The sequence below is a fragment of the Sphaerodactylus townsendi genome, linkage group LG02, assembly GCF_021028975.2.
Source record: "Sphaerodactylus townsendi isolate TG3544 linkage group LG02, MPM_Stown_v2.3, whole genome shotgun sequence".
Lineage (NCBI taxonomy): Eukaryota > Metazoa > Chordata > Lepidosauria > Squamata > Sphaerodactylidae > Sphaerodactylus > Sphaerodactylus townsendi.
Window position 1 is genome coordinate 122,932,882 of NC_059426.1, and position 11,613 is coordinate 122,944,494.

At 40.8% G+C, this 11,613-nt stretch overlaps 1 protein-coding gene across 4 annotated transcripts in view; it reads left to right on the top strand.

The window, feature by feature from the left end:
- The window catches only part of TTBK2 (tau tubulin kinase 2), a 74,775-nt gene that overhangs the window by 52,561 nt on the left and 10,601 nt on the right, over window positions 1-11,613 (top strand). For 3 of the 4 annotated variants that reach the window (XM_048484133.1, XM_048484135.1, XM_048484137.1), the window contains 2 exons: window positions 1,245-1,493; window positions 9,376-10,640. In XM_048484133.1, coding sequence (XP_048340090.1) covers window positions 1,245-1,493; window positions 9,376-10,640 — 1,514 coding nt within the window. The remainder of the gene's footprint in view (window positions 1-1,244; window positions 1,494-9,375; window positions 10,641-11,613) is intronic. The other variant, XM_048484136.1, reaches the window with a different exon arrangement.

Genomic DNA, 11,613 nt, shown 5'->3' on the forward strand with positions numbered 1-11,613 from the left:
TAATGATTGATTCCACATGTGGGGAAATCTACAGAAATAATTTTACTAGATCTTATAGAATATAAATTATGTATATATTTTTGTTCTGATGGATATCTTGAAAATATGAACTTCTACAAGAGTAACAAAGTGGTATCACTTGGATTCAGAACCACTATATGAAAAATATGCAACTGCTGAAGAGCATTGTGTATACCAGTGGTTCTCAACCTGGGGGTCGGGACCCCTTTGGGGGGTCGAACGACCCTTTCACAGGGGTCGCCTAAGACTCTCTGCATCAGTGTTCTCCATCTGTAAAATGGATAAGTATAAAATTAAATAGATTTCAACAAGTACAATTTTAATCAGTACTTTTAAGTTGTGAAAAAATATTAATGATGTTCAGATAGTGCACACTTTGTCAAGTTTACAGTGCTGTTTTAATAGAGTTTCCGAGTCCAGACTTGGATTTAGAAACGTGTGATTCTATTTAGAATTGTGCTGCTAGTCTGTTTGAACTTATTTGAACAGAAAAATCTAGTTTGGAAACACTTTAACCCTAAGCACTTACCTTATTTTGTTCTACAAGAAGTTATTATTTTTAGTGCTAATTGAAACAATCACTTTATATGGAATAAAATTAAGCTCATGGTTAGTGTTTTTTATAGAAACTGTAATGATGTTTATATATGAGATAATGTTTTCACTGCAGATTTAGTATATGCTCATATAGAATTCTTAATTCCGTATTGTCATTCAGTGTAACTTCTTTATTTCATGCCATGATTTTGAAATTCCGCGTCCATTTTTCTGAGAAGTCCTTTAATAATCCTGTAGCCAGAGGCATAGCTCCAAGGGGGCGGGGGGGATGTGTGACGCACCGGGCGCTTTCCCCCCTTGCTTACGCCTCTGCCTGTAGGATGCTGGTAAATTACACCATTCTGTGACAGTGCCTGTTAAACAAGGGTCAGTATGACAATCTCTTTGCATAGTGCATGCTATTGCAAAGAGTTTTTTTTCCTGTAAATGCTCTGATTTTGCACTCTCAGAGGGATCAAATTAAATGTGGGAGGCAGATGTTACATCATCAAGGATTAATGACATAATTTTCTGTTTTTCTGCCACAAATATTTAATATTGCGTGTTTAGAGTATCTTTAGAGTATCAACAGGAGTGAACTATAATGTTTCTTGCAGTAATCAACTTTAAGTGTTCTTAATATAATATTTACATCATTTTTACTTGCCATGTTGTTGTTCTCGCAGCTCTGCTCACCTCATATGCTGCATTTCTTCACCCCAAGAATTTCAAGTCCCATCCTCCGTACCCTGAGCCCTATAACCCATCTCACCACCTACCTGGAATCAAAGAAAGAGACTGGCTTTCCAAGGAGTCAATCAGCAGAGAGCCACTCTTCCTCTTCCTGGTCATCTGCCCGTAGGCAACTTCCTGTTATTCCCAGTGGCAACAAGTTTCCCCCTGTCATTCGCATCTCAAAAGCACAAGCCCAGCAGGTGAATGCATCTTCATCTTCATACAAGCAATTCCACTGTCTCAGTCATTTGCTAAGTTACAAATTCCTGTGTCAGTCATTTGCACAGTGCACTATTGCATTCAGCAAATGCAGACTTCTATTTTATATCCAAAGATATAAAAGCATCTTTGGGAAAAGAGGCTGAAAAATACTGCATGTGAGGAAAAAATCAATTAGTTGAGATGAGCAGCAACTACAATAGTCAGAGGACAGGACAGAGCAAACAGACTATTTTGCATAGAAAATAATGCTAGTTATTGTTAACAAAGACTTCATTTATACCTTGCCTCTCCCGTCAGTGGAGACCCAAGACTGCTTACATTGTTTTCCTCTCCTCCATGCTGTTATCGCAACCCTGTGAGGTGGGTTAGTTTGAGAATTTGTGATTGGCTCAAGATCACTCAGAATGCTTCCATGGCAGAATAGGGATTCAGACCTGGGTCTCACAAATCCATTCTAACCACTATACCATGCTAAAGCGTGAAGGAGAATTTTTTGCAGTTTTAATTTTTTATTTTTCAAAATACGAATCAGGAGTCACTGTTGGCTAGAATGCCCATTATGCTGCATGTGATGTGTATATTAGATCATTATAAATGCATAAAGCAGCTTGAGTCTCACTTAAGGATTGATAAGGTACTCAACAGTGTTAGGGTATTTCTACAAGTAGCTGAACCTTGACAAATACAATCCAAAACGCAAAGTTTGATAGCAAAGCCTGTAGATGGGGCATTTTTACATCTACATTTTTACAACACACAGTCTTATAATAGTGGTAATCATTTCAGCCAAGCCAAACATGTGACAGAATTCATGAGTATGGGAGCTGCCTGTTCCCACACTTGAATCAGCTTCAACTTAAAGGAAGTGATTTGCAGTGAGGGACAAAAATGCACCCATGCTTCCAAATGTAGCCTGCCAGTGCAGTCCTAAACAAGTGTAGTCTTCTAAACATGTTAACTGTAATGGACTTAGGTTGTAATTATGCTTAAGACTGCATGGTACATTTAGTAATTAATATGTATATGTACCAGAGGCGTACAGCCTATAGCAGTGGTGGCGAACCTTTGGCACTCCAGATGTTATAGACCACAATTCCCATCAGCCCCTGCCAGTACTGCCAATTGGCCATGCTGGCAGGGGCTGATGGGAATTGTAGTCCATAACATCTGGAGTGCCAAAGGTTCGCCACCATGGGCCTATAGGGACATGGGGTTACTCATGTTCCTGGGCGCACGCCACCAAGTCACACTTCCTCCCGTCTCCCTGCAGACCGACTCAGGAGCTGGCCTGCAGGGAGCTGGGTGGGCCAGGCTCAGCGGCAGGCGGCTGCCTGGGCTGCCCACCGCCGCTAAGCCCTGCCCTCCATGCAGGTCGGCTTTTGCCCTCCCCAGGCCCTGCCGGCCTGCACGTAGTCCAGGGGGGTGGGGCTCGGGGTGGGTGGCCCACCCCAAGCCCTGCCACCTGGCCTCCGTGCAGGCCGGCTTTTGCCCTCCCCAGGCCTTTGCTGGCCTGCCCAGAGGCCATGGGGCGGGGTTCAGCCTGCATGGAGGCCGGGGGCGAGGCTCGCTGCCCCCAAGCCATGCCCCCAAGCACGGGGAGGGCAAGGGGGGGGCCTCTCGGAGAAGGGGTTGTCTCCAGGCGCTATTTCCCCCCAATACGCCTCTCATAAGCACACAGGTTTTTCTGTGATTGAAGCTGGAAACAGTGCATAGTTCTTTCAATATCTTTTAGCAGTGGTCATCTAGGTTCTTTTCAATTAGCTCTATTTCACAGTACACCTGTAATAAGTATAATGTAGAAGGGATGAGAAATGAGAACCAGTGAAGTGTAGTGATTAAGTGCAGTAGACTCTAGTCTGTAGAATCGGGTTTGATTCACCACTCCTCCACATGAAGCCTGCTGGGTGACCTTGCGCCTGTCTCAGTTCTAAGAACACTCTCAGCCCATGTGGAGGCAGGTAATGCTAAACCATCTCTGAACATCTCTTACCTTGAAAACCATATGGAGTCGTCTTAAGTCAGCTGTGACTTGATGGCACACACAAACGGGGATGAGAAATATAGGCTAAGAAATGTTTTGCCAGGACATAGGTAGATATATTTATGGCTGAGATAGTGTGTAAATGTCAGTGGCAAATCTGCTATTTATTTAAATGGTTGTGGATTGACATTAGTTTAGTCTACTTGAGCAAAGCAATATATGCGTAATAAAAACTAATGGTAGAATTCAGTAATAACAGATAAGGAAGATTGTTTTTTGGTGCTTATATGATGTTCGGGGAAGAGGCTACTAAAATCATCCAAAATAATTGAAGCAGTCTCAGGATTGACAATAACCTCACAGGAATGTTCTGCTTGCAATGACTATTACACAGTGTGGCTTAACTTCTCATTTTAGTCCATCTCACCATAAATATCATGTACAAAGGACATTTTTATACATCTTTTTGTGTTGTTTTAAATGCAGAATATGGCATAGCTGATTCTATAATACATGAATATATTTGGTAAAAAATATCACAAAAGAAGCTTTTATTGCTGATTTATGAGGATCAGTGACTGATGACTGCACAATATTGCAGTTATACTAGTGTCAATATTCTGAGTGATTCGAATAATCAGTTTTTTCTCTGCAGCATCAGTAGGTTTATTTTTGGTTTATCCTTTGTCTTATCCATGCTTGAAACGACAGTATTGTTTAAAATTCCCTACTGCCTGAAAAATGGGAAATTTCAGATTTAAAAACTCCATCTTTCATGAAGTTCAGCTACTCTAGCCTTGTGTAATTTTGTGCCCACTGGCTAAATAGATTCCTGACTCCCTTTGTATGACTGGCAAAACAGGGAAAAAAACCTGTACCCCAACAAATGGCACAAGAGAAATTTCCCAAATAAGGATTTGGTTTTAGTGAAAAAATTAAGAAATATATTAAGGATCACCAGGGTGAAATGTTTCCTCTCATAAATTAAAAGCAATAAGGTAGGTAATAGAAACATAATATAAACAGACTGTAAATATAAATAGACTGTAAATTTTGTCAACAGTTCTTCCTATATACACTGTCATTTTTGTAACAGTAGCACAAGGTCATAATAAATATTGGTGCAATTTAACAAGACTTTCTAACATAAAATATAAGAATGTATTTGAATAATTCCATTTCGAGTGAGTCAAGTAAAATTTTATTCTGACTTGACGCTGCTGCATTTTTGTTTGGTGGTTATAACTTTTGTTTATGCCATTTGTTGCAAACTACCTTAAGTGCATGTTGCAAAGTTGGGAAAATAAGAGCGCAATCCAGGTGGGAGGGAAGTGCTATGGCCACTGGGGATGGCATGGCAAATGTGTGCTGCGCCGCCTCCACAGGGGCTTCAGGGGATGCAGAAAGGAAGGAATTTTGAAAACCCTTTTGCTGCCCTAATTAAGAACATAAGAACATAAGAACAAGCCAGCTGGATCAGACCAGAGTCCATCTAGTCCAGCTCTCTGCTACTCACAGTGGCCCACCAGGTGCCTTTGGGAGCTCACATGCAGGATGTGACAGCAATGGCCTTCTGTGGCTGTTGCTCCCGAGCACCTGGACTGTTCAGGCATTTGCAATCTCAGATCAAAGAGGATCAAGATTGGTAGCCATAAATCGACTTCTCCTCCATAAATCTGTCCAAGCCCCTTTTAAAGCTATCCAGGTTAGTGGCCATCACCACCTCCTGTGGCAGCATATTCCAAACACCGATCACATGTTGCATGAAGAAGTGTTTCCTTTTATTAGTCCTAATTCTTCCCCCCAGCATTTTCAATGAATGCCCCCTGGTTCTAGTATTGTGAGAAAGAGAGAAAAATTTCTCTCTGTCAACATTTTCTACCCCATGCATAAATTTATAGACTTCGATCATATCCCCCCTCAGACGTCTCCTCTCCAAACTAAAGAGTCCCAAACGCTGCAGCCTCTCCTCATAAGGAAGGTGCTCCAGTTCCTCAATCATCCTCGTTGCCCTTCTCTGCACTTTTTCTATCTCTTCAATATCCTTTTTGAGATGTGGTGACCAGAACTGAACACAGTACTCCAAGTGCGGTCGCACCACTGCTTTATATAAGGGCATGACAATCTTTGCAGTTTTATTCTCAATTCCTTTCCTAATGATCTCCAGCATAGAGTTTGCCTTTTTTACAGCTGCCATGCATTGAGTTGACATTCCCATGGAACTATCAACTAAGACGCCCAAATCCCTTTCCTGGTCTGTGACTGATAGCACTGACCCCTGTAGCGTGTATGTGAAGTTTGGATTTTTTGCCCCTATGTGCATCACTTTACATTTTGCTACATTGAACTGCATTTGCCATTTCTTAGCCCACTCACCTAATTTATCAAGGCAATTTATCAATTGCCCCGTAGCCAAAGTGTGTTATAAGTCTGCAGGCTCAGAGGGTGGCATTCCTGTGTTGGACCACTTGTGGAAGCTGACTAAAGTTGGCTTCACCCGCAGGAATGCCCCAGCCTGTCCCCCACCACCGTGTGCCGCACACTGGCATCCTCTCAGACACTGGCATAGTTCTGTGGCTATGTGGATGGATGCTGGTGTCTTTGTTCCTTCCGCTAGCATGGGTGTCCCTTAGGTTCATATCTAACCCTGATGTTGTCATTCTATTTTCTGTTGTTTCTCAGATGACTGGCAGATATCAACGTTTTCATATAAACTGGTTATTAAAAAGGAAGACAACTGAGGCCAAATGTTAAACTGTAAATAGCAAACTGCCCTGACCTGGATAGCCCAGCCTAGCCTGATCTCATCAGATATCAGAAGCTAAGGCTTCAGAATTGGGGCTTTTTCAGTTTAGATAAAAGACAACTAAAGGGATATGATGTAAGTTCATGAAATTATGCTTGAGGAGGGGAAAGCAGACAAAGATAACTTCCTCTCCCCTAAAACTAAAACTTGGGGGGGAATACTCAGTGAAGTTAATGGGTAAGAGTGTCAGGATATGTAATTAAATATTGGGCCCTGACCTGGATAGCCAGGCTAAGTCAGATCTCAGAAGCTAAGCAGGGTCAGTCCTGGCAAGAATTTGGATGGGAGACCTCCAAAGACTACCAGGCTCATGATAGGCAAACCACCTCTGAATGTCTTTTGTTTTGAAACTTCCAACTGGTGTTGCCGTAAGTCCGATGTGACTTGATGGCAAAAAAAAAGTTAAATTGTGGAATTTATTGCCCTTGGATATAGTGAGGGACACTAAAACAAATAACTTTAGAAGGAGATAGTGCATGAAGGACTTGTTATGAGAAACTTCACGTCCAGAGGCACTAACCTGGGAATGCCAGTAGTAAGTGGCACCATGAGAGGGGAGGCCTTGCATTTCTTGTCCTGTTTGGTGGCCTCCAGGGTAGGTAACTGATTGCTGTGTAAAACAAGCTCCTGGACTAAGAAATTTTACTTGCAGAAGAGTTTCTAGCAGAAAAGGAAGCTTCCTTTGCCCAGAGGAAGGCATGGTGGAAAGGTGGAATATAACAGTGAAAAATGTTCGTGCTTCATTTGTTTAGTGATAGGGAGTGTTTCTGTGGGGAGAAAAATTTCCATTTGCAGAGAATAACTTTCTCACCTCCCATTGCAACCCAGAATGCACCCTGAAATGCTGCTCTTGGGAGGAAAGGGGCTCCAGAAACAGCATGGGGTGTGTGTGTTTGGGGCTGCAGTGGGGGTGGGGAAGTTGAGGAAACTGCACCCAGCAGTTAGCAATGCTTATTCCAGTGGAAATGTTCCACCATATCCAGACCCGTGTGTATTTTTTAATAAATTTCCTCTCCCCCAGTAGCCATATCTGATCGTGAGAAGTTTATTCCTAGGGTTGGAAGAAGTTTATTCCTAGGGCTACAATGGAGAAGGGATTGGGGTAAAAGCACTCCCTTCTTCTGTCAGACATTTTGTCTTCTTAAGGCTCCCTATATTAAAAATACATTTCTCGACTTCATTGTTGACTTTATAGAGTGGCCTTATCTTGTCAAATAATGTTTCTCAAATGCAACAGTAACCAATTGCTGAGGGAAAGGCTTTGCTGGCCTAGTTTCTTGTGTACAAATGAGAGAGATTTATATGGTCAAACTTGTTAGAGATTAATAGATAGCTGCAGTAATAGAAAAACTGGAGTGGTTTACATCGTTTGGCTGTTCTTGGAGATTTAGAAGGCAGAGGGAAGAGCTGGAAAGATGTTAAGGGTGGTTGAGAAAGTCAGCACAAGTAGTTGTGAGGTTAATTTGGGCAAGGTTGAATGTGTCTGAATATGGGAAGTTGGGTGCACAAAGAACAGTTTCAGTAATGGACTGAAAGAAGATAATAGGCTATGTTTTTATTGCTTTGCAGTACTTAATCAGGATGAGTGGGCTGTATATATTAACTTATTAGTTCAATGACTAGAATGGCGACTGATGTGATACTAATTAGATTTTTCTTTTTGCAAATACATTTTTATATATTTTATCATAAATGGCCACAATTACTAGAAAATTTAATGTGATCATCAGTTCTTAATAACTATATTACTTGGTAACGATTTAAAGAATTGTAGAACTTACAAAAATATTTCACAATTGTAGCAATCTATACTCAGATTTCACTTGAAGGACCAGAAATCATAAAATGGTTTCCAATTTTTATTAAAAATGTTGCCTTTATTTTTTCTTTTTTTTAAAAAAAGACCTGGACATTCTCAGTTTGTTTAGAAAACTTTGCTGTTAACCAAATCTTTTGCAACTTGGAATTTAGATTTAAATATCTAGTACATTTCTAGGTTTTTGCAATCACCATGCATGCAATGATGGCACTTGAGTGTCAGTAAGTTGAACAAAAGCATTTTTTAATCTCTCGAAAGATTAAGCAGATTTTTCATCTTTATTCTTTCTGGGTATCTACCTTGCCTATTGACTTCAGTGGACTTATTGGGGTGTGGATTACACCAGTGGTTCTCAACCTGTGGGTTGCGACCCCTTTGGGGGTCGAACAACCTTTCACAGGGGTCGCCTAAGACCATCGGAAAACACATGTTTCTGATGGTCTTAGGGACCGAGACACAAATAATTTTATGGTTGGGGGTCACCACAACATGAGGAACTGTATTAAAAGGTCACAGCATTAGGAAGGTTGAGAACCACTGGATTACACTGTCAGTTTTGGGCATCTAGAGCTTAAGATGACAATGAGACAGCCAAGTAAATATCAGACACATGGAGCTGCATGAAGGGAAGAATGACTTGAAATGCACAGCTTCTATGTGGGACTGTCCAGCATTTTATTAGGTCTTTGAAGAAAAGCAAATAGAGAAAATGGCAGGAATCACAACTAAAACCATGAGGAACACCAAAGGTAAGGGGGAATGATGAGTAGCTGGTAGTAACTGGAAATTGTGGACAAACAATTTGATACTTAGGAGGAGAACTATCTGATACAAGTTAGGGGAATCAGAGCCTGGAGGTAGTCAAAGGTGTCATTTGATTTAAAGGTAGCACAGAGGTCAAGAGGGGCAAAGACAGAATAAAGACATTTAGAATTGGTAGTGAAGAGATTGGTGTGAGCAATTGCTGATAAGATGTTTCCACAAAGAGTGATGTTCACAGTTTTGCTAAGAAAGAATCTGGGCTAATGGGTTTTTCCATTTGTTGTCATACATCTGCTTGATAGAAATTGTGCTGCTTGGCACATGTCATGCACATCCTAAGAGGAAGTGATGTTGTCTAATCCTGCAGAATTAACTATTAATTTACTACTTCATCTGTGAAGATGATTAGAAAATATGAGCATGATATTCTCAAACTCGAGAAAAGTAGCTTCTGTAAAAATATCTTTAATTTTTTTTCTTGTCTCTACACAGGTTACAATTCCCAGACCATCTATGGCCTCCACACAGTCTGCATCTGAGAGTTTTCATTTTGGTCAGCAGCTAGAGAAGCGAGATCGAGATACTCGGCCTTTGGAGCATACTGTTGAACTTTCTTCTCCTAAGGAGAATTTAGCTGGCTTGGTGGTAGCTAATGATGCATTAACTCTTAGTGGCATTAGAACAGATTTAGTACTCAAGTTAGACAATAACTTGCAGGATAAGGAAGGGTATATTGGAGAAGGTAGTGTAGCCCAAGACCATAGCCAAAAGGACCTTCTTGAACAGTGTGTGAAGAGGCAAGGAGAGCAAGAGCTTGCAAATCTCTTTGAAGAAGGGGAAACCAGTAATCTTCCAGAAACTTGTGAAGATAGCATTGAAGTACAAAGGACAGGACCTGTTGCTCCAGAAAACAGTGAATCTGTGCTAGACAAACTGCAGGCTGCTACAGAACCTGAAGAGCAGAGGCCAGTAACTTCCTGCCTATTGCCAAATTATGATGCAAAACAGGAGGTATTGAAGCAGTCAGTAGGTGAAACATCAGATGTTTCTCTATCAAGAAGTACTGAGCCATTTCTTCACAAACAGGAAAGCCAAGTAATTCCAATGCAAGAAAATGGTTTCCATGATGATGGTGATACTAATGCTGAAAAACTGCAATGCCAACAAGGAAACCTCACTACTTTTTTACATCAAGAGGACAAAGGAGAGCAAAATGTTCTAAGCAATGGAGAATTGTTCCACAGTGTTGCAGAGAATGAGAGTTCTCATCAGTCCAAGAAGGAATTAGTTAGAACACCATTTGTACCTAGACAAAGCCGCATTCCAGTTTTAGCACAAGAGATAGACTCCTCATCAGAGTCCTCTTCACCTGTTTCAGCAAAGGAGAAACTACTACTAAAAAAGGCTCATCAGACAGGCTTGGTTAGATTACTTGTAGAAAAAAGACAGCTGAAATCTTTCCTTGGTGATCTCTCAAGTGCCTCTGATAAATCACTGAAGGAAAAAGTAGCCACTTCTCCTTTACCACTTTCAGATGATGTTTTGTCCTCCTTTTCCAAGCTGACATTGGATGCTCATCTGCATAGTCAAGTGGAAGAAAGCTTTTTGTCATCAAGCAGTCCTCACTGCAGAAAGAGCAAAATCCCAAGACCTGTATCTTGGACTACCACAGATCATATTAGCAATTCGAGTTCAGCTCAGTTTTTTCCTCGGCCACCACCAGGAAGACCCCCAACAAGGCCTGGAGTAGAAGCCAGGTAACAATTTTGAGAGAACAAAACCCCACTCTAAAATAAATTTGAAAGATTCTGAAAGAGTTATGATACTGTGCAGATTTTTGTTGTTTTTAGTATGTGCAATTTATGTGTGTGTATATCCGTGCACACTTAACACTGTTTACATTTCAAAAATGCTTTGACTGAACAAGAACATGAGCAACTCTTTTATGAGACCCTAACTGTAGAGCAACTATACACAGACTCACTGGGCGAATGAGTCCTGTTGAAATTGTTAGGACTTGCTTGAGTATAAGCAAACTTGAGTTTACACTGGTCATTTCTAAAATATTTGGTCCAAGATTTAATCACCTTAGAATGCCACCCTAAGCAGAGTTTATGATTCCTCTGATAGATTCACATCTAATTGTCTGAATGGCATACAACAAGTAAAAATTAAAGATGCTAGCCATTGCTCATATGAACTTGGTATGTCTGCTGAGCCTCTCTCATGTGCTATAGTCATGATTTGGAGTGGCAGCCAGGAATGTAAATACATTTTTGGGTCAAATTAGTGCCAGGTTGAATATAGGTGAAGTTTCTGTTCAAACTACACTGCATCATGTGTCCTTTGATACTGAAATTAGAGGGAAATAAATCTCTTTGCATTATTTTCATGACTTAAAAAATAATTAGGAGAATTAGTTGCTAATATGTTAGATCTACATCTTCACATACCTTTGAATTTTTCATAAACTTATCGCTAGACAAGCCTGTTGCTTTATAAATGTATCTAATAAATGGCATAGGGGTGTTGGGTGATGAGCAAATGGTGAGTGGGAATGCATAATAGGTGAAACGTCAGGAGAAAATTCTACTGGAACACGGCCATACAGCCCGGAAACCCCACAACACCCCAGTACATAATAATTTTTCAGAGATCTGAAGATGGGATCATATGGCCTTGGCTGCCTGTGGACACACATTAAATTTTTAAAAGAAGTTCTTCTGTGGT